General features: G+C 39.4%; 1 protein-coding gene across 2 annotated transcripts in view; it reads right to left on the bottom strand.

The window, feature by feature from the left end:
* Positions 1-17,193: 17,193 nt before the first annotated feature.
* The window catches only part of LOC113065496 (disco-interacting protein 2 homolog B-A), a 44,742-nt gene continuing 38,155 nt past the window's right edge, over positions 17,194-23,780 (bottom strand). Inside the window, exons 26-39 of one of the 2 annotated variants that reach the window (XM_026236763.1) lie at positions 23,574-23,654; positions 23,371-23,494; positions 22,936-23,057; positions 22,738-22,849; positions 22,541-22,650; positions 22,289-22,419; positions 21,943-22,111; positions 20,723-20,893; positions 20,578-20,639; positions 20,434-20,491; positions 20,277-20,351; positions 19,959-20,133; positions 18,934-19,057; positions 17,194-18,786 (exon numbers count right to left, since the gene is read on the bottom strand). In XM_026236763.1, the coding sequence (XP_026092548.1) occupies positions 18,534-18,786; positions 18,934-19,057; positions 19,959-20,133; positions 20,277-20,351; positions 20,434-20,491; positions 20,578-20,639; positions 20,723-20,893; positions 21,943-22,111; positions 22,289-22,419; positions 22,541-22,650; positions 22,738-22,849; positions 22,936-23,057; positions 23,371-23,494; positions 23,574-23,654 (1,767 nt within the window). In that variant the 3' untranslated portion in view covers positions 17,194-18,533. The remainder of the gene's footprint in view (positions 18,787-18,933; positions 19,058-19,958; positions 20,134-20,276; positions 20,352-20,433; positions 20,492-20,577; positions 20,640-20,722; positions 20,894-21,942; positions 22,112-22,288; positions 22,420-22,540; positions 22,651-22,737; positions 22,850-22,935; positions 23,058-23,370; positions 23,495-23,573; positions 23,655-23,780) is intronic. The other variant, XM_026236764.1, reaches the window with a different exon arrangement.

Here is a 23,780-nt window from a genome sequence, read left to right as displayed (position 1 = left end):
AAGCACACAACCTTAATTGTGTAGAGGTTTATAACCGTCTTTAAAACGCTACTAATAACAAACGGGATGTTGGCTTAGTGTATTATCATAGGGACAAACTCGAATAAAATCATCTTATATAGCCTAATGGAATTGTTTCTGATGGCACATTTATGCTTTTGTCTGCATAAAGATTTGAAATGTGTTGGTTTGCACGTTCTTCCTGTAACCCGGTTGAAATAATTTTCTTTAGTGTAAGATGTACTAGTTTGAATAATTAATTTCATTGTTTAATAAATAGTTTAAGGTTAAAAAAAAAGTTAAAATTCATTGGCAAAGAAATGTCGATTTTGCTCAATGAGAGAAATACATGTATACATGGTGTAATATTCATTTATGGTATACAGCATTTAAAATGTTAAATATTTGTTGGGTAATAATATATGTTAAAATGTTTAAAAGATGCCTGTGAAAATAATAAGAAAGAGTTACACAAATGTTTTGTGAATTTATTTTATTTCTGAAAGTTTTGTGTATGATCCAATCACTGGAGAGGTCAAGGGTAAGAAGGAAGTAGGGACAGACGTGAGTGAGACCAAGGGGCAAGGAACTCGACCGGAAGTTGAAGTCGGGTGGGGGCTGCCATCTTTTAGCAGAACTTCACTTGCGTTAGCATTCCCATTGACTCCCATTCATTTTGGCGTCACTTTGACAGCGAATAACTTTACATCTGAGGCGTTTAAAGACTCTGTTTGTCCATTATTTATTTCTAAAGATACACGACAATGTATAAAGGGCTCCATTACCTTCTATGTTACATTATGGCCCCGTATAAACAGTTTTTGTAAAAAATAGGCTAACGATTGCGTCATAACCACTCGGCTCTCTGTCGCATTACCGTAGAGACAGGAGGAGAAGCTCGCAGGCAATTAACTTAATATGGCGTACTGGCGTTACATTTTAAAATACTATACAAAATAATTAATCAGAATACTTACTCCTGCTCACTCACGCCAAAGAACTCCCAGCTTAAGCTCGCTGTCTCTGCAAGATTAACGATGGCAGTTTGCACGCACAGCTACTAGAAGATCTACATCTGTCAGACAGGTTGCTGACGTCGTCAAGCTTCGTTTGAGTCTGCGCATAAGAAACGGAAGTGCTAGAAAACGCTAAAACTGGGCTTCATTTGTCTCAATTGAGTTCCAATGGGGTCGCTGTGTCCATTTCTTTTACTGTCTATGAGTGAGACGAACGTGTGTGAGTTGGTGCGGAGAAAAAAAAAGACGGTTGCTGTTAATTGGAATGCACCTGAAAATTAAAGTGTTCAACACGAACACTTATACCAGTAATTAGTGGTGATAGTTGTGTTTGTTTGAGTGAAAAACTCATCCGTTACAACAGACATATGTTTCAGTTAGCCGCTGATTTAGTGGTTATTGTTTTACATGGACTTTGCTGATAAGCTAGCGGCCAGCGACCTTAATTAGTTAAGCCTGTGTGAAAATATGAAACGGACGATGATCAAAGACTTTCCTGGAGCCGGATAGCGTTGTCGAGTGATGGACTTTGCTGAGATCGTCAACCGTGTGAATCTTCTCTTGATCAATCTTCTCATCATCACGAATCCTCTCCACCTGTCTTCTGCTGCTGACGCCGTTGATCCGAAGCACGTGAGATTACATGCACCTTGAAAAAAGTTACCATTTGTTTGTTTGGCCTTTGTGGTGAAACAGTCATTGAGTTTAAGGCTACAACGTACCCGAGCTACATTCAGGCCTGCATCATTTGAACATTTGAAGGGTATTTTATTTTAAGATTTTTGCCGGCTATTTTATTTTCTTGGGCCCTTATTTGTTTAATGTGATTTAAATGCAGCTGTGATGTGAAAAGTGAGTTGTACCAGACATATTTAATTTCTGACATTCTTTTCTAAGTAAATCTGTTTTATATATTTTTTTAAAAACCCTTTGTGGTTACTGACTCTTTTGATATTTTCAGTTAATTAAGAAAAAGAGTAAAATTTGGGTTAAACGTGAAATTGTTTATAGGAGAAGAGTAATTCCTAGACTTTTAATTTCCTGTTAAAGTGTGAATAGTACTGCTTAAATTTTGATTTAAAGGGGAAAAGTATTTCATTTTAAAAGATAGTAATCACACCCACACACAAGGTAGATACTCATACATTTATTTGTGAAACCTCACTTATTTGATTTAAAAGATAGTTAAAGAACTCAGGATAGCCACCTCTCATTATAGTTCAGCACGCTAGAGAGGCGCTACATAAAATGGAGGCACCGCTGGGATAATTAGTGTGGGTTTCTTGTTTTGTTTTTTATTTTTTACATTTACAATTAGCATTTTTAAGCTTTAAATTGTGCTAATTGATAAGCTAAGATGGAATGTGTGAAAGAGCTAGTATCAGAATTAAAAGGATGGTGCCGTGGCGAGTCATTAGACGAGGCTCATGCAGTCCTGGTGCTCATTCAGGAAGATGTAGACACACATACAATAGAAGAAACAATGCAAACTGTGAAGTGTTTGGGACGTGTGCGTGTCAGAGGCCGAACTTTCAACAGTCAACTAAACCAATACCTGGTCTTGTGTGAATGTAAGGAAGTAGTAAAAAGCGAAATTGCTCCTGTTGAAGTGTTTCCAGTTGATGGTGGAGGACCGTGGCCTGTTATCATAGCAGATGCAGCTACCTCAGCCAGCACACAAGCTGGTATGCCCAAAACGCAACAAGCTCCAGGTAAACATGTTGAAGACATTCGCACATTGTTCCCTGAAAATGAAGCTGCTGCCAAGTCAACCGAGGCCATTTTGCGAGCTGTAAGTGATTTACTTGACAAGACGTCAAAGTCCTCCAGTGAGTATGGAAGCTATCGCCGCCTACGAACTTTCTCTGGGTTGCTGCCCACACCTTCTGGAGAAGAGCAGTTCGACCACTGGTTGGGTCAAGCACGGCTCATGGTGGAAGAGTGTGACTGCTCGCACAAAGAAAAGAGGCGGAGATTAATGGAAAGTCTCAGAGGCCCGGCACTTGACATAGTAAAGGCAGCACGAGCTAGTGATCCTGATGTGGGCCCTGAAGACTGCTTAGAGGCCCTGGAGCATGCTTTTGGTACAGCAGAGTCAGGAGAAGAGCTGTATTTTGCATTTCGTTTACTGCAACAACAACCAGGTGAGAAGCTGTCTGACTTCCTTAGACGTCTAGAACAGTCGTTAAATAGGGTGGTGCAGAGAGATGGACTTCCCCTTGGATGTGCAGATAGAGCAAGACTAGACCAATTGTTACGTGGTGCGATAGCCTCTGATCTGATGTTAGTTAACCTTCGTTTGAGAGAGAGGAGAGCAAAGCCCCCAACCTTTCTCCAGCTGTTAAAGGAGATACGCACCGAAGAGGAATATGAGGCCTCACGAAAGAAGATTACTCCTGTCATGCAAGGTGGAAATGTTAAGCACAATGCTGATGTGAAACAGATGGAAATTCAGAACTTGAAGTCTGAGATCAAAGAACTTAAAGCCTTGGTTGCTGCTATTGTGACTAAGCCCGCCCATGACAATTCAATAAGCAGTGAGAAAATTCCTCCAAATGTAGTGTGCAATGAGTGCAGTTCAGACAGTGAGGTGGCAGCTTTGAAAAAACAAATGAAGCGCTTGCAACAGAAAGTAACAAATAAAGTAACTGAACCTCAAGCCGCCATTGCAGCTGTGAATACCTCAAAACCAGTAGCCAGTTCCCCCCAACGATCATTCAAAGTATCCGAGGAACACTTCTGTTATCGATGTGGAGAGAATGGACATTTCGCAAGGAAGTGCCAAAGCCCAGAAAACCAGGCTAAAGTTATCAAGAGACTTATCCAAGCTCTGAAGCTGTCCAAGAACAACCAGTCGTCAAGTGATGCCACCGCTAATTCAGTTAACTGTTCTGTTGAGAAAAGTATAGCTGACATACCTGAGGGTGTGGCTATTCCTGATGGGTTAGTTGGGCCGGCTAGCCTAGTGCCGCTGAAGGTTAATGGACAACCTTGCACTGCTTTGTTAGATAGTGGCTCTCAGGTGACGATCATTTTTGAACACTGGTACCTGAAGCACTTGTCTGATATCCCCATTCAGCCTGTATCTGGTCTTTCACTGTGGGGTTTAAGTGAGTCTGAAGCTAGTTACCCTTACCGTGGCTATGTAGTAGTTGATGTGGAGTATCCAGCTGAGGTGTTAGGAACCAGTCAGACTGTAACTGTCCTAGCTCTCATATGTCCTAACCCTAGGACTGAAGATAAAACATCTGTCATTGTGGGAACCAATGCAAGCCATGTTAGACGTTTGGTGAGTCAATGCAAAGATAATGGCTTTGATGTCACCAAAACACTAGGCCTTCGTGTTCATGTTGAGGAAGATCAACCTGCTCTAAAGGGTGTTGTGGTTCCAGTCCAAGAGGAGGAGGCTGGCAATGTCCTATGGATGGGTCCAGGCCCCTTGGTCTTACCCCCAGATGGTGACACTCAGGTTGTGTGCACAGTCGAGCTGAATAATCCTGTTGCTAAAGAAATCCTGATGATAGATTCCTCACCAACAGCTGCCTTACCCGCTGATGTGATTTTTCATCCCATGGTTGTGCCTAGTGGGGCATTGGATGTCAACAGTTTGAGAATATTACTAAAAAATGACTCCTCAAGAGAAACTTCCATACCTGTAGGAACAGTGATTGGATGTGTGTACCATGTTGATTCAGTTGCAACAATTCCCCCGAAGGAGACTGCTTCCTCTGACTTTGATGAGAGCATGATCAACTTTGGAGACTCTCCTATCTCAGAACAATGGAAGAACAGATTATGCAAAAAACTGGCTCAAAAGTCGCATGTATTCTCAATGCACGAGTGGGACGTGGGATTAGCAAGAGGAGTGGAGCACAGAATTCGTCTCTCTGATTCCCGGCCTTTCCGTCAACGATCACGCCGGCTAGCACCTGCAGATATCGAAGATGTGAGAAAGCATTTACAGGAACTGCTGCAGGCAGGGATCATAACAGAGTCGCGAAGCCCCTATGCATCCCCTATAGTTGTAGTCAGAAAGAAGACTGGTGCTATTAGGATGTGCATAGATTACCGACTGTTGAATAGCCGTACCATTCCTGACCAGTACACAACCCCATGCATTGAAGATGCACTGAATGCATTAACAGGGAGTCAGTGGTTTTCTGTACTGGATTTGCGCTCTGGATACTACCAAATAGCTATGTCCGAAGAAGACAAAGAGAAGACGGCATTCATTTGCCCGCTAGGTTTTTTCCAATTTGAACGAATGCCTCAAGGCATTACTGGGGCACCAGCCACATTTCAAAGGTTAATGGAAAAGGCTGTCGGTGACATGAACCTCTTACAAGTGCTGGTGTACCTAGACGATGTGATAGTGTTTGGAAAAACTCTCGAGGAACATGAAGAGCGACTGCTCAAAGTCCTAGATCGTCTCGGTGAAGTTGGGCTGAAACTCTCAGTGGACAAATGCCAGATCTGTCTGCCAAGGGTCAAGTATCTGGGGCATATTGTGTCTGCAGATGGAGTTGCCCCAGATCCAAACAAGATTGAGGCCGTCGCTGCATGGCCCATGCCAACAAACCTGAAGACGTTGCAATCATTCCTAGGATTTTGTGGTTATTATCGCAGATTCATTCAGAACTATTCTGAAATTGTTAGACCGTTGACTGAACTCACAAAGGGATATACTCCAACTCAGAAGAGAAAGAAGTATGCCCAAGATGTGAACAAAGTTTACTTGAAAGAATCGGAGCCATTTGGCAAAAGATGGGACCAATCCTGCACAGATGCGTTTCATCACATAATTCACTGTCTGACACATGCACCTGTCCTGGCATTTGCCAATCCACAACAGCCATACATCCTGCATGTGGATGCCAGCCTGAAGGGTCTTGGTGCTGTTCTTTACCAAGAACATCCTGAAGGTCTGAGACCAGTGGCCTTTGCAAGCAGAAAAGTCAGCTCTGCTGAGAGAAATTACCCCATACATCAGCTGGAATTTTTGTCACTCAAGTGGGCAGTAGTCGACAAATTCCACGACTATTTGTATGGGGCAAGATTCACTGTACGTACTGACAACAACCCTCTTACGTATGTGCTGACCACAGCCAAGCTCAATGCGGTGGGGCATCGGTGGCTAGCTGCTTTATCGACGTATGAGTTTGATGTGCAGTATCGTCCAGGCCGCCACAACATTGATGCTGACCTGTTATCAAGGAACATGCCAGAGGAGGACGACAATGACTGGGTGACTATACCTCAGTCTGGTGTGAAAACCATCTGCCAGAGAATCTGCATCTTTGAGAATGCAAGCAGTATGCCAGTCTGTGTTGCTCAACTTGGAGCATCTCCCCACTGTGTTCCTGACCTCTATGCATTTCCTACACACATGGAGTTAAAGTCCCTGGAACTTATGTCCAAACGAAGTCTCAGGAAGGCTCAGGAAGAGGATGAGGCCATTGGACCGGCTATCCAAGCCATCAAGCATGGGCGCTGGCAAGAGGAGGGGACCATGAGTCCAGAGTTGTCCAGATTGAAAAAGGAAGTGGGAAAGCTGGAAATGAAAGATGGATTACTGTACCGGCACAGCAAGAAACCATCCGGAGAGGTGATCAGTCAACTCCTCCTGCCGAGAGAGTTCAGGGAGATGGTTATGAAGGCCATGCATGATGACCTGGGGCACCTAGGACAGGAAAGAACTCTTGACCTGCTCCGAAGTAGATTCTTTTGGCCTAGGATGTCGATGCAGGTGGAAGAATACATCAAGAACTGTGGGGAGTGTGTCACTCATAAAACCCAAATACATAGAGCTGCTCCGTTGCACCAGATTGTAAGCCATGGGCCTATGGATTTAGTGTGCATGGACTTTCTTTCCATGGAGCCTGACTCCAAAGGCATAAGTAACGTGTTAGTTATAACGGATCATTTCACTCGGTACGCTCAGGCTTTCCCAACTAAAAGCCAGAAGGCCAATGTTGTGGCAAAGGTCTTAATTGAGAAATATTTCATCCATTATGGACTGCCTTCCAGGATCCATTCGGATCAAGGAAGAGATTTTGAGAGCCGTTTGATCCGAGAACTGTTGACCTTGATGGGGATTCGCAAGTCGCGGACAACGCCGTATCATCCGCAAGGAGACCCACAGCCGGAAAGGTTTAACCGAACTCTGCTCTCTATGTTAAGTACCTTAGGCCGCGAGAAGAAGCGTACTTGGAGTCAACATGTGCCTCACTTGGTCCACGCATACAACAGCACCAAGTGTGATGCCACGGGGTACTCTCCTTACCTTTTGATGTTTGGCAGAGAGGCGAGACTTCCTGTTGACTTGTGTTTCGGTACGTCCCCAGATGGCATCAAAGAGACATCTCGCACTCAATATGTCACAAAGCTTAAGGAAGACTTGAAGCAAGCATACAAGTTAGCGTCTGATGCTGCAGACAAAAGGCACCAGCGAAACAAGAAGTTGTATGATCGTAGAGTTAGCTTTCAGTCCATAGAGATCGGCGACAGAGTACTGCTCCGGAATCTAGGTCTGAAAGGCAAGCACAAACTGGAAAGCAAGTGGAGTCCTGATCCGTATGTTGTCATTGGAAAGATGCCAAACCTACCTGTGTTCAAGATCAAACGGGAGGATGGAAGGCTAGGGACAAAGACAATACACAGGGACCACCTTCTTCCGATTGGACAGATGGTGAGAATGCCATGCACTGACCAGGATGTTCAACCACCTACGAAACCCAAGACCAGAGCAGACACTCATAAGAGAAGTCAAAGGAACTCAAGAAAAGAGACTCTAGAGTTACAGGAATTTTCTGACTCATCCTCTGACATGGAGTATTATATCCCTCACTGTGTCACTCGGAAAGAGCCTTTCCAAAGGGTGCGAAATGCTGCCAGGCCAGTAGTTGAATTAGAAGATGACCCTGAAACAGAACATGAAAATGACCCTGTAGCTGAACATGTTCATGAAATTGATTCAGACCCAGAAGAGGTTGATGATAACTGTGAACCGGAGTCTGAGGATGAGGAGTGTGATCCAAAAGTAGCTCTGGAAGAGACAAGTGAAGCTGGATCAGAGTCTGAAGAAGAGGTATCTGAGGTCCAGGAGGACAAAAAGCAGCCCAGCTCTGAGCCTAGACCTAAGAGAAATGTTAAACCAGCTATGAGACTTACCTATGATGAGCCTGGTAAATCCAGAGATGAGCCTTTGACCATAGTGCACAGAGGGATAGTCATTAAAATAGGAAAGCACTATACACATTAGTTATTATGCCCTTAGGACTCCTTTGTTAGTTTATTAGTGTCTGGTGAGGACACACAGACATTTAAAAGGGGGAGGGTGTAACCCGGTTGAAATAATTTTCTTTAGTGTAAGATGTACTAGTTTGAATAATTAATTTCATTGTTTAATAAATAGTTTAAGGTTAAAAAAAAAGTTAAAATTCATTGGCAAAGAAATGTCGATTTTGCTCAATGAGAGAAATACATGTATACATGGTGTAATATTCATTTATGGTATACAGCATTTAAAATGTTAAATATTTGTTGGGTAATAATATATGTTAAAATGTTTAAAAGATGCCTGTGAAAATAATAAGAAAGAGTTACACAAATGTTTTGTGAATTTATTTTATTTCTGAAAGTTTTGTGTATGATCCAATCACTGGAGAGGTCAAGGGTAAGAAGGAAGTAGGGACAGACGTGAGTGAGACGAACGTGTGTGAGTTGGTGCGGAGAAAAAAAAAGACGGTTGCTGTTAATTGGAATGCACCTGAAAATTAAAGTGTTCAACACGAACACTTATACCAGTAATTAGTGGTGATAGTTGTGTTTGTTTGAGTGAAAAACTCATCCGTTACAACAGACATATGTTTCAGTTAGCCGCTGATTTAGTGGTTATTGTTTTACATGGACTTTGCTGATAAGCTAGCGGCCAGCGACCTTAATTAGTTAAGCCTGTGTGAAAATATGAAACGGACGATGATCAAAGACTTTCCTGGAGCCGGATAGCGTTGTCGAGTGATGGACTTTGCTGAGATCGTCAACCGTGTGAATCTTCTCTTGATCAATCTTCTCATCATCACGAATCCTCTCCACCTGTCTTCTGCTGCTGACGCCGTTGATCCGAAGCACGTGAGATTACATGCACCTTGAAAAAAGTTACCATTTGTTTGTTTGGCCTTTGTGGTGAAACAGTCATTGAGTTTAAGGCTACAACGTACCCGAGCTACATTCAGGCCTGCATCATTTGAACATTTGAAGGGTATTTTATTTTAAGATTTTTGCCGGCTATTTTATTTTCTTGGGCCCTTATTTGTTTAATGTGATTTAAATGCAGCTGTGATGTGAAAAGTGAGTTGTACCAGACATATTTAATTTCTGACATTCTTTTCTAAGTAAATCTGTTTTATATATTTTTTTAAAAACCCTTTGTGGTTACTGACTCTTTTGATATTTTCAGTTAATTAAGAAAAAGAGTAAAATTTGGGTTAAACGTGAAATTGTTTATAGGAGAAGAGTAATTCCTAGACTTTTAATTTCCTGTTAAAGTGTGAATAGTACTGCTTAAATTTTGATTTAAAGGGGAAAAGTATTTCATTTTAAAAGATAGTAATCACACCCACACACAAGGTAGATACTCATACATTTATTTGTGAAACCTCACTTATTTGATTTAAAAGATAGTTAAAGAACTCAGGATAGCCACCTCTCATTATAGTTCAGCACGCTAGAGAGGCGCTACATTCCCTTTTTGAAATTACAGTTTGTCACGTCACTTAGAATCTTTTCAGATTACCTAATTAATAATAAGTTTCAAGGAGATCAGAGATCTGCTTTGTAGCTTCCTCTTACTGATTTCACATTTAAAATGTTTAAAACAACCCTACAATTATTCTTCATTAGCTCGTTATCTTGTGGGATTGCAGGTATTTGCATAGTAACTAGTTTTTTACTTAGTATGTACTAAGTACTATTAGTTTATATATATATATATATTAGTATATATTAGTACTATTAACCCATTTAATCCCAATTTTTCCCCATAAATTTGATTTTTACTATCGGAATACCCCGGTGAAACAAACTACATTCATTTTTGTAATGGGAAATGTGTGTTTTATTCCTGATGACAACTGTAATCAGTGGTAAACTGTCAAAATAAAATTGTATATATATTTCAGCAATTAATAAAGCAGCATATGTACTACCCAGAAATTGTGGGGAAACAAGAATCATAATAGCCTACATGAAAAAATAAATACATTTATTTATTTTACAATCAATTAATGTAACAATACTTTTAATTTAATTCTACAATCATTACTTGTTCAAAATAGGGACCAGTGTCTCTGACATTTACAAGCACTGTGAGAGCACCACCTTAATACATCATTAGACATTTTAATTATCTCATGTATACCAAAAAAAAAAAAAAAAAATGCATGTGAATAGTTTTTTTTTTTTTTTTTTTTTTTTATAAATGTCACTGTTGGATTAAATGGGTTAATATTATTTACAGATAATCTAATCATCATTGGTTGTGGTCACATAAAGATTAATGAAAAACGTTCAGTGCAAATTACTAAATGCTCTTAAGTTTGTGGACAGCGAACTTTGCTGGATCCTCCAAAGCAGCTTTGTATTTCAGGGGGCTTTTCTGCATTGGAGGGTGCTTGGCCTTGGCAGGTGAGCATACAGCATATGTCTAGGCACATCTGTGGTGGGTCCATCATCAGCCATTGGTGGGTGATCACCGCATCCCACTGCTTCAGATATAGGTAAGACACTTTATGCTTCTAATCCCTCATGATATGCAGCATTATGCACAGATACACACACTTACTTTCAGCAATGCTAAATGTTGTTTGAAGAAGCTTACCACCCATAGCTGATTGTTTACTTCAGTTGCACTACTGAAATGCTACCGGAAAGCTATTTTCAGGCTGAGCTAATCAAAATGACAACAGCTGATTACAGTTGAAAGTCAAATGGCTTTATGTGCCATCGATAATGTGATTAGCTACACCTGTTTGATTTTGCAAATAATTTTAAGGAAGAGCGGGGTGATCCTTTTTTAAACTCAGTGATTCGGTTTTTTTCTGACATGTTCACTTTGATGTGATAAGTTGCATTAAGTAGCCTAAATACATCTGGATACAACAAAAAACTGTGTCCATCTTAATTTCAGGCTTCAAAGCAACAAAATGTGAGTATTTTAATGGGGGTTGCTTCTTTTCTATACCCACTGTATTTATTGCTTTTTTAGATTAACATTGCTACATCAAACATTTTTACTCAAGAAATTGCCAATTTTTTTAAATAATAGTTTTCATTTCAGATCTTTTGCATGCATTCTCGATCCAGGCATGGAATGGGTGTGCAGTATCGTTCACTCCAGCAAGTTATCCGGAATGAGAACATCAACCTATCTAATTATGACAATGATGTGGCACTTTTGCATCTGCAACACCTTCTGTATTTCACTAAACATGTGCAGCCTGTGTGCATAATGGAAAATGAAATGGATGAGATACAACTAAGTTTCAGCTCATGTTACATCACTGGTTGGGGCAGCTCAGTGTTAGAAGGTTAGTGTTTAAATGTCCAAAAACTCAAAATCTACGCATTATTAACAGATGATTTTTTAGCAGAATTTGTAATGGACACTTTTTACACTTCCAGGGTTTTTAGATATGTAAGTTATCATTGTTGGGTAAAATACTATTATGTGTATATATATGTGTGTTTATATACACTCACCTAAAGGATTATTAGGAACACCATACTAATACTGTGTTTGACCCCCTTTTGCCTTCAGAACTGCCTTAATTCTATGTGGCATTGATTCAACAAGGTGCTGAAAGCATTCTTTAGAGATGTTGGCCCATATTGATAGGATAGCATCTTGCAGTTGATGGAAATTTGTGGGATGCACATCCAGGGCACGAAGCTCCCGTTCCCACACATCCCAAAGATGCTCTATTGGGTTGAGATCTGGTGACTGTGGGTGCCATTTTAGTACAGTGAACTCATTGTCATGTTCAAGAAACCAGTCTGAAATGATTTGAGCTTTGTGACATGGTGCATTATCCTGCTGGACGTAGCCATCAGAGGATGGGTACATGGTGTCATAAAGGGATGGACATGGTCAGAAACGATGCTCAGGTAGGCCGTGGCATTTAAACAATGCCCAATTGGCACTAAGGGGCCTAGTGTGCGCCAAGAAAACATCCACCACATCATTACACCACCACCACCAGCCTGCACTGTGGTAACAAGGCATGATGGATCCATGTTCTCATTCTGTTTATGCCAAATGTTCACCGTATCATCTGATTGTCTCAACAGAAATCGAGACTCATCAGACCAGGCAACATTTTTCCAGTCTTCAACTGTCCAATTTTTGTGAGCTTGTGCAAATTGTAGCCTCTTTTTCCTATTTGTAGTGGAGATGAGTGGTACCCGGTGGGGTCTTCTGCTGTTGTAGCCCATCCGCCTCAAGGTTGTGCGAGTTGTGGCTTCACAAATGCTTTGCTGGATACCTCGGTTGTAAAAAGTGGTTATTTCAGTCAAAGTTGCTCTTCTATCAGCTTGAATCAGTCGGCCCATTTTCCTCTAGCATCAACAAGGCATTTTCGCCCACTGGACTGCCACATACTGGATGCTTTTCCCTTTTCACAACATCATAATCATCATCATCTGTTTTTATTTGGGCATCAGAATTCCACAAAATCAACATAGTAACAACTAACAAGCCTCAACACAACAGGCGAAACCAAAAAGGATACATGCGCAAATGATCAAGTACATTAAAACAAATAAATAAAACCGTGGATCTGATGCTCAAAAGGAGTAGGCAGAAGCTTAAGCTTATTGACGCCTACCCCCCCTTTTTTACATTTAAACCGTAGGTATCTACTATAATCGATAAGACAATTGCCACATATTAGTGTTGTCCTATTCCAGTGACAGTACAATCAACAATATTAACTCACAATCATTCTGCTAATTCCAAGAAGAAGAATCTTCAATAAGTACAAAAAAAAACACACACAAAAAAAAAAAAACACCTCATTGCCAGTAACAACTAGCTAGTCACCAATCTTTTAATTTGATCTTTTGTTCCTTACTTGTTATGAGTTCAATACATTTACTGGCCACAATTGTTTATAATTATAAATAGTTTAATTATATTATCTTGATTAACTTATATTATCTTTTTAGTTTGTCAGTCAAAAAAATACAACATAAATAGATTGCTCTGCAGCTAATTCCATTTCTACACCTAAGGACATTCTTCTGTCCTGTACTTAGACAGTATAACTTGTTTATACTTTGATTTAAATTGATAAATGAATGGGCACTGCTTGAGTTGGGCTCTCAGGTTATTCCAGAGCCTGGCACCACACACAGACACACACATACTTTTCTTCGTCGTTCTGAAAGCCGGTACTTTAAAATGACCATAACCTCTCAAATTGTAACAGCTATCTCTTTTTATGAATAGTTTTTGAATATTTGCTGGTAGTAGGATCCAATTTGCTTTATACATTAATTGTGCAGTATAAAAAACGACTAAGTCCATGAATTTAAGCATATTACTTTGTAAAAACAGTATATTTGTATGTTCTTGGTATCCTACCTTATGAATAACTCTGATTGCTCGTTTTTGGAGAGTTACAAGGGAATGCAGGGAACTCTTATAATTATTACCCCAGATCTCAATTCCATATGTTAAGTATGACAAAATCAGACTGGAATACAATATATACAGTGCCTTGTAATTTAAAACGTACTTAGCTTTGTTTATGATTGCAATATTTTTTGATATCTTCCTTTGTATGTGTCCAATGTGTGATTTCCAGCTCAATTTGTTGTCTATTGTGATTCCCAAGAATTTAATTTCTGTTACTTTTTCTATTTCAATACCATTTATACGTATCAGTAGTTCCGGAGTTTCCTTATAATTGCCAAAAATAATCATTTTTGTTTTACTTAGATTGAGTGACATTCTTTGTAAACCCTAGAAATGGTTGTGCGTGAAAATCCCAGTAACTGAACAGATTGTAAAATACTCAGACTGGCCCGCCTGACACCAACAACCATGCCACACTCAAAATTGCTTAAATCACCTTTCTTTCCCATTCTGACATTCAGTTTGGACTTCAGGAGATTGTCTTGACCAGGACCACACCCCTAAATGCACTGAAGCAACTGCCTTGTGATTGGTTGATTAGATAATTGCATTAATGAAAAATTGAACAGGTGTTGCTAATAATACATATACGTATGTATATGTATATAGTCCCATTTGTTAAAATATCAAAAGGAAAAAAATCTGTTAAAGCATTTCAATGACATTCCAAAGGAGTAAAAAAAAAAAATACTGCAGGATTTATTATGTTGGAAGAGCGAAATGTCAAATTTGCTGTCACTCATGCATCAGCTTTAGTGAGTTTTCTGTAATTTAAAGCCAAGTTAATATAACTCAAAGTACAGTGTTTTAAATATAAATTATGAAGAATTATATATATATATATATATATATATATATATATATATATATATATAAAAACTGCTTGATTTACAATGGTAAAAACTGCGGAAATGTGTCATCACAGTCTGAGAAAAGAGTCCATATATCAGAGAGGAGCTCAATTTTCTTATATTTCTGGCAGTTCAACTGTTAATAGTATGTGGGTTTATATAATCAGTTCCCATTTGAAAAGAAAACCATACACATTTTACATGACAACAAAATTTGTATTTTTAACATTCACGGATGATTTAAGAATATTTCTTATGATCCTATTTAAAAAGAATATTTAAAGAAATAATTACCATGTTTTGAATTTATAATTATGCTATAGGAATGGTATTCAACACTCTTCAGAAAGCTGAAGTCAGTCTCATTGATACTGAAATCTGCAACCAGAGAAGCTGGTATAATGGCCATGATAATGACATCATGATCTGCGCAGGATTTGACAAAGGAAGAGTTGACACATGTCAGGTAATGTTGTCTATCACGCTGCAGAGTAAGTGGTCTGTGAATGACAGTGATTAACAATATCTGGAATACTCTTCAATCAAGGGTGACAGCGGAGGCCCTCTACAGTGTTACAGTGAAGACATGCAGAGATTTTACTTTTATGGTGTGACAAGTCATGGAGAGGATTGCGCATTGCCAAACAAACCTGGCATATATACTCGTGCATCGGTACACCGTCTAGCTGAGAAAAGCTGTAGCAAGATCTGGATCTGCTGCATCAGTCACAGATCTGCCAGTTTTTCAATTAATCTCAGCCCTGTTATTCTCTGCTTGGATGGGCCTGCTAATGTGAGCTGTCCCCGATCAGACATCAGGACAGCTCTCTCGGCTAGGCTATGTGCTGCTTTCCTGTCATTTCAATAAAGGCTTTAATTAATTACTAATTTTTTTTTTTTTTTTGCTTTTACTATCCTACATTCTGATTTCTGAAATGGAAACCAACTGGGATACCTTAAGTGGCCAGAACATAGGCTAATTGAATTACTTCTTATATACAGTATCTGTGAATTAATAAATGGAGGCAATACATTTTTGTACTTCAGTTTTGGGTTCCATATACTTATTTACTATCAAACTGACCCTAAAAGGTTTTAGTACAATTTATCAAAAATGACATTAAGAAAAATAGTAAATAGTAAAGCAAACCGGTCATAAAATAAAATGGGAGACTGCCGATCTTTGATATGAATCGTGACACATAGCAGCATACAACGCTCAACTTACAGGAATTTACAATTGTAGCCGACTGAAGATGTTTGTAGTATATTCTATATTTTACAATTACCAGATAATCTTGGCATACTGCAAGAGGCCAAAGTGTATTTAATGTCACAGTCCTTGTGCAATAAGCCAGAGTAATGGAACTATACTGTTACAGCAGAGTGTTGACAGATGTGAGATGTGTTTTAATGCTCAAGGAAAAATACTTAAAGGCATTTAGCCGCTTCTACATCGGAATTGCATAGTATAGTATCCTAGTACCATTAGCAATATCTGAGATTTTCAGATGATTTTTAAAAACAATTTAATTGTGAATATTTACACGGCCGTTCAATCATTTGGTGTCAGGAAGATTTTTCTTTTTTTGTATATTATTATTTTATTATTCAGCAATAAAGTGACAAATCTTTTTTTACCACATTATACAAATGTCTTCATTGACCATTTCAAATAAATGCAGTTTTCAATTTTGATAAAAGAAATGTTTCTGGAGGACCAAATTAGCATATGATTTCTTAAGGATCGTGTGACACTGAGGACTGTGGCTGCTGAAAATTCAACTTTGCCGTCACAAGAATAAAGTTTCAAAAGTTTTTAAAATAGAAAAAATGGTTTTAAATGGTAATAACTTACAGTATTAGAGTTACAATAAATGCAGCTTTGGTCAATATAATACACCTTTTTCAAAAACATTAAAATCTTAAAGACCCAAATCATTTGAATGGTATTGCAAATACAAATATCCATTTTTAATACTGTACGTCAATGTTGTGATGCCAAAATTCACTTGTAGCACTTGTAGAGTGAGTTAAGATACTTATTATCTGAACTATTGATATATTATTTGATGTATTTATTACATTATGTAATTGATAATACTATTTGATTGGAATTCAAGGCCACTTCTTGTGGAAAACCTAAAAGAACAAATATTTATTTGACAGCCTATACCCTCCATTATTGGATTGAGCATGATATGAATAACAGCTCACATTAAATCTGATTTTGCTAATAAATAATGTATTAGCAAATATATATAGTAAGCCTAATTCATATATATAGTAGAGTGTGCATGTGTCATGATTGTATTGAGAGATACCCAAAGCAATGAGTAAGAATCAGAGGATATAGTGACCTCTGGTGGACAATACTGAATTTAGCCTGAAGCTTGCAAGAGGTTGTATCCTGATGATTTTGATGATTCCTGGTTTTCCGTAACACTAAATTGTGGATAAAGAATTTTCTGCACAGCACAGGTTAAATATAAATGAACCATACCGCCGTTTCCTTATAGAATTGGTTGCTGTTTCGATGTGGAAGAGCATCAAATCTTTCTAGGCTCATTCAGCAGTTTGTTATTTGCACATTGCTTACATAAAATTACGCTATTAAATACAGTAAAAGATCCAGTGATGACAACAATAAATTTAATTAACATAAAGCTATACATTTTGCACCGACACACTCGATATTTTGACAATTAAGAATTGAATAAAAAATACAAAAACAGGTATGAGAATGTGTGTATTGTTAAAGAAAAAAATTCACATGTAAACAATCTGCAGGAAGAAAGAACATTTTGATATCTAAGGCCATTCTGAAATAAACATGTTAGGTGCTAATAAATGTTACTGTAATTTTAAGATAGAAAAGATATTTCCTCTCTTAGCTCACACTCTCTTTTTCAATAAGTCAGTTAAAACACCCTTTTTGCCTTTTGTCACACTCTCTCTCACACACACACATCCAAAACCCTCAAGAAAGCATTGAAGGGTCGTTCCTGTTTCTGCATCATGATCTTGAGTTAGTGATGCTAAGAACTGCCATCAAGTATGAAAGATCAGTCAAGTTTTTTTGTTTTTTTTTGGAGGACCAGATAAGGGGGTCCCATTTGTTTATACGGTAACACCAGTGAGACACTACACTATATAGTCTACATACAAACCTTTCCAGTCACCTCAAATCAAAATGAAGACAGAAATACAATTTTCATAAGGCATGGAACTGTCTTCATCTCCAAACATTTCTGTCACCCTCAATATACGTGTTTAAAACATAGATGTCAAGTTACGAATTGTATTGTGTTAAAACTGCTGTGCTTTTAGTGAGGACAATGTCACAAACCCCTCCTCACTCCAGTTCTTACAATTACATTTCTAAGTAAAAAAAAAAAAAAGAAAAACTTTTCTCGCAATCATAAAATGCGGTGCATTTATTTTTAAATCTTTAAAATGACTAGCAGTTTTGAATAAAAGAAGATATGTTTGTTTTGCTGGTGATACTGTTGATCCATAAAACGAAGTTAGCACTTCCAGAATGAAAACCGAAGGAGACTCCTCTGACCACGAGAGGAGATAAAGTGCGCAGAAAAGTTTCATGTTAGTCCCTCAGGTCTAACTGCAAGAGCACAAGCGCTGCTCTATGGAAGAGGCATATCGGAAGTGGCACCAAATGTTGGACAACTGGCGAAAATGTGGTGTCACCTGGTTTAAAGGGCAAAAATGTGTTCTAAAAGAAGAGCACCACACTCCTGGATGTCCAGAGAAGGTTGGATGGCTTGAGCCAGGTTAAATGGGCCACGATCACATTAAAAAGAACATAAAAATATGTAAAAGGCTCAGCGCAGGGGCAGAAAGAGGACTAACCGGCTTCTTCCTCCGTGTGGTGTTCAGACGGCACAGAGGAACGGCAACGTTGTGAGTGGTTCTTTGGGTGCCACGTTGAGCTTTAAGCACTTTAGTCCATGCTCACATGTTGTACGCCACGTAGATGGGATCCAGCTGGTCGGCCAGGAAGGAGTCGCGCAGGTGCATGCGTTGCTTCTCACCCCGCGAGTTGATAGGGACGACGCCGGGGTCCACGATGACCACCACACCAACTATAAGGTGATGCTCTTTCAGAACCACATTAGTGACCAGGGGAACCAAATCGAGAGCTTCCTGCTCAGATCCACTGAGCTCCACTACAACCACCAAAAGGTTGGTCCATGTAAAGACGGCACTGGAAGATAAAGCACATGATCCAATCAGAGGCAGGAACATAAAAACACAAGCATAATGTTTAGTAACAACAACAAAACATGTTTTGTGTAGTTATCGGGAAATGATGCATGCAGACAGGAAGTGTTAGTGTTCTTGAGGTTCTCACCTCTCAGCGATGCTGCGGTGCGCCCGAGACACAGAGGTCTCAATGTCAATGGGATGATAACGCAAACCTCGCAACTCCAGGGTTTCATCAAGTGAACCCACCACAAACAGAGCATCGTGGCGATCTGGGGGAAGATAAAGGACAAGAAAAAATAAAATGTGTTGCTGTCTTAGCATGTGCATTTTTAAGCCTTGCAAACTTAAACATCTAGTTGTGAATTTGACATTTGTTTGTGAATTTTGCTTTCTCTTGGGATCTTCCTGTATTAAAATAACTCTAAATCCAGCTATTTTTGCATTTTTGCCAAGGAAAACTGAACATTTAATGGAATTTATTTTACTTATTTGTATAAAAATGTACGCTACTGTTATACAAAGTTTAGGATCAGCTAGTATTAATAATGTTTTTGAAAGAAGTTTCTTATGTTCACCATGGCTGCATTTATTTGATCAAAATACGGCAAAAAATTTTTATTAATTGTTAAACATTATTACAACTGAATAATAAATGTTTTCTATTTTTTTATCAAAATGTAACGTCATTTATTCCTGTCACAGCAAATCTTACATTTTCAGCGATTACTTCCTTCAGAAATTCTTGTTATCTGGTTCTCAAGAAACATGTATTATCAGTGTTGAGAACGGTGGCTGCTTATTTGAAATAGAAATCTTTTGTGACAGGGCAAACGCTTTCACTGTCCCTTTTGATCAATTCATGCATCCTTGCTGAATTAAAGCATAAAATAAAAAAATGTACCCACTTACTGACCCCCAACATTTGAACACTACTGTAGAATAAAACATTTAAAAAATGACAAATACTAAATGTAAAAATAAATTAGACATTTAAAATGATAAAATATAAAAAGTAGACATTTAAATTCATAAAAATCTACAGTTGGCAAAATGTTGTCAGGGCAAGTCAAGGCTATGAATATAGTTTATCCAATCCAAATACAGAGTCTGGACAATCCATTTTGCTATAATATATTCACAATAATCATCAAACAGTAAAATAGTACAGACCTCCACTGGCAACCAGTAGCTCTGTCCTCTTGACAAATCCCAGATATCCAGTTCTGGCCCAGAGCGTTTCAGTGTCTCCAAAGCTCAGCCGTGTGTTGAAGTGGTCTGCCTGCAGGCTCTCCTCACCATAGATGGTATAATAACCACTGGCACTGTGAGGACTGTTCACCCAGATCTGAAAAACAAGACAAGACATTGCTGAAGATGGAATCCGCCACACAGAACTCACTGAGAATATGGAGGCATTTCATTTGTGGACAATTAAACTTTACTGAAACAAGCTGTATTCATGCGATGATTCAAAATGTGTTCGGTCACCTCGCCTAGATGAGAGTCTCCTAGTGGTCCTCTTGTCTCTGGGTTCACAATGATTACTCTCACTCCAGGAAGAATCTTAAGGCAAGGCACAGAAAACAATATGGGATGACTGGTATGTCTTATAATAACAGTGCTAGATAAAGCAGGACAGCCTTACCGTCCCCGACTCCATCAGCGGCAGACTTTGAGGAGCTCCTCTCTCCACCAGCCTCACTCTATGACAGAGAAAGAAGAACAATGTCACACTGCAAGCATGTAGCTGACTGTCTTCATGTCACTACTGGCCTCGTCTCACACATACCTGTCATGCCGGAGGGACTTCATGTCTACATAAACAGTGGACGGGTCTGGACCAGCAGTGCCCTGATGGAAGGAGACAGAAATCAAAATAAGGCTCTGCTCTTGCGTCATGACATAGGTTGACACAATGCATTTTTTGCCCCAACCTGTAGACAGATGGCCAGGTTGACTCTGGCGCCAAAGGCTGTGCTCACTGCGCGTGGAGACAGGCCCAGGTCTTTGAAGAGCTTGGAGAATGACTGCGTGAGAGCCAGACGAGGCCTCTCTTCGGCTATGACGACACAGCTCCTTACACAGGAGAGGTTCACGCCGCGCGCCTGCACATACAGCTCTCGTCAGATTTTATAGACACTTCCACAATATGTTTACCATGAACATCTCTTTCTGAAAGCCGTTTTGCTCAGGGGATTAGTGACCCCAAAATGCAAATTCTGTTTATTTACTCACCCTCATGCAATTCCAAACCTGTATGACTTCTGAGGAATACAAAAGGAGCAATTTTAATAATGTGCTGGTTGTTCTGTTGCAGTAAATGGAGATCGGAGCTTTCGAGTAAAATGAATGCATCATAAAAGTGGCACATCTGGCTTGTGTTTCTTCTGAAGCCAAACAATCCATACTGCATCAGTCCTTTTTCTGAATGAATCATTCACTGGTTTTGTTTACAAATGGACATTGCTTCTACTCTCATGCCAACTAGGGAGGAGTCTCTTTCTATACAATATGTTCTCAACTGAATCTATTGTATGGTTTCAGAAGACTTTGAATATAGTACACAAGTTTAATGGATCACTTTTTCGTTTTTTTGGTCATTTTTAGAGCTGTATAAAGTGGCAAGGATATTCTTCAAAAATACTCCTTTTGTCTTTCACCGCAGTCATACAGGTTCACAGTGAAATGCTGATGAATAATAACTTTTATGTGTGACTGTACACTGCCGTTCGACCAAAATGTGGGGTAAGTACAATTTCTTTAAGAAATTTATTCAGCAAGGATGCATTGATCAAATGTGAGAGTAAAGGCTTTTACATGGCTACAAAACGTTTTTATTTTTTCCCCCTAACTTTGTAATCTTATTCAAAAAAAAAATAATTAAGCATCACAACTTGAGCAGATGAGAATGATTTCCGAAGGATCATGTGACACTGAAGACTTGAGTAATGGCTGCTGAAAATTCAGCTGTCATCACAGAAATAAATTACATTTTAACATATATTAAAACAGTAAATAGTTCTTTTAAATGGTAATATTTCTGTTTTTACAGTGTTTTTAATCAAATTAATGCAGCCTTGATGAGAAATAGATACTTCTTTCAAACACAAATTACACGAACCCCAAGGTTTTGAAGTTGACTCTGTTGACTCACCTTCAGAGCTTCAGTCTGTGTGCCGAGGCCTTTGGTGCAGAGCTCCATGACCGAGTATGAACAGAAGGTGTCTCTGATCTTATACTGACTAAGCGTGCTCAACCACAGGGGCAGAGTCGTCTCCAGCTCCAAGGGAGGGATCAGGATTGACTGGTGACCTGAATAAACACTAGACCCACACAGATACAAATTACAGTGGGTATTCCATAAATTCCAAGCATGGCATGGCACTGTGTCCTAACCAGGTGCAGTCTCAGCTTAACCTCAGATTAACATTGAATAGATGTGATTTATTGTGTTACGCCTGGTTAGGTCATAGTCTAAAAGGTTTGACTGTGTGCACTACCTAGACATACACCATAGCACAAAGCCCAGGCCACAGTAGGGGTCCATGCAGATGGCAATTTGTCTGGTTGAGTACAGCTCACACTGCAGTTTGATGGACCGACATAGAGCATTGACTGCTGAGTGAGATATCTGAAAGAAACAAATGAACAAGCTGTTCAGGATGTGACCGGTCTAAGATCCTACATACTTGTTCTTGCCGAAAGCAAAATGAACAACTGAATGGATGCAGCGGCAAACAGTCAAGTCTTGCCTTAACTCCGGTCAGCATGCCTGTGGTGGACACACTGAAGTCCAGGTAGGCCAACATTTCCGCAGTGGGGGGTTTATAGATGCTTGAAGGCCGTTTTCTGGGAAGATCATCTGCACACATAAAATCACTCAAGTCAGGGATGCTGATTTTCAACAATTGGTATAAAAGCCATGTAAAAAAAAATAATAATTCTGTACCTGTGTCTATGATATTCGGCCAAGTCTTCACATTCACACAGCCTGCCGCTTCTTTAGACCGCAAAATCTTCATCAGGGTCTGAGTCGTGAGGATGCAGGCTGCTTTGCTCACCTAACACAGACAACATTTCTCTGATTAACATGCTACTCTTTATAAAATCATAAATGGATGGCATGTGCAAAATAGTCACGACTCACGTCTATGATCATTCGGACCGTGGGGAGTGTGGCGGCAAGGTTCTGTGGATGAGGAGGCCTGACGGTGACCGGAATGCAACCAGCATACAGACAGCCATAAAAGGAGGCGATCAGGTCTATGCCTGTAGAAAAGAAACATTTTTTTGATCAAATTTAAAGAACGGCATTTACAAATTTTCAGTGTATTTTTGTGGGTAAAATCAGTCATTTTAATGGGAATCCACACCACTGTGAATTTCTAACGAGGGCCAAAGATTTCCACACACAGATTGTGCAAAGAGTTCAAGTTGGACCGTGTTGACATACAGAAAGCTACTTGGTTTGAAAGGGAATTCACATAATCGCTACACTATTGCCTTAAGACAACAGACCATGTTTTTCTTGCATACTTTAGACCTTACTCTAAACTGTGAAAGCTTGGATGGCCGTCATTACCGGGAGGATAAAGCAGTACTACATTGTCTCCAGTGTTAATTCCTCCTCTTTCCAGCAAAGCTGCAGTGATCTTCTCTGCTCGCTTGTGCAGTTGAGAACACGTGACTGTGCTCACTGCTACACCCTGAAGACCAAAGCAAAAAAACTCAGTACCGGACAGATTGACTAAATGATCAGTTTGATGGGGGTTGTATGCATGTCACCTTTGCATTCAGCAGCATATAGAGCACATGATCAGGATCAGTCTGTGCTCTCCACTGCAGGGCTTCAGACAGGAACTGATGCTGTAGGACAGAATAGGACAGGTCTCAACTTATCATCCATACAAAGACCTCGATAAGATCAACAGAAATCATGAGAACAGGAAGCCACCAATCAACTCGTAGCATTTTTTCAGCAAACAGCATTAC

This window comes from Carassius auratus, chromosome 48 (genome assembly GCF_003368295.1).
Source record: "Carassius auratus strain Wakin chromosome 48, ASM336829v1, whole genome shotgun sequence".
NCBI lineage: Eukaryota > Metazoa > Chordata > Actinopteri > Cypriniformes > Cyprinidae > Carassius > Carassius auratus.
Note: the sequence above shows the minus strand (reverse complement) of the source record. Positions and strands in the feature narration are given on the sequence as shown.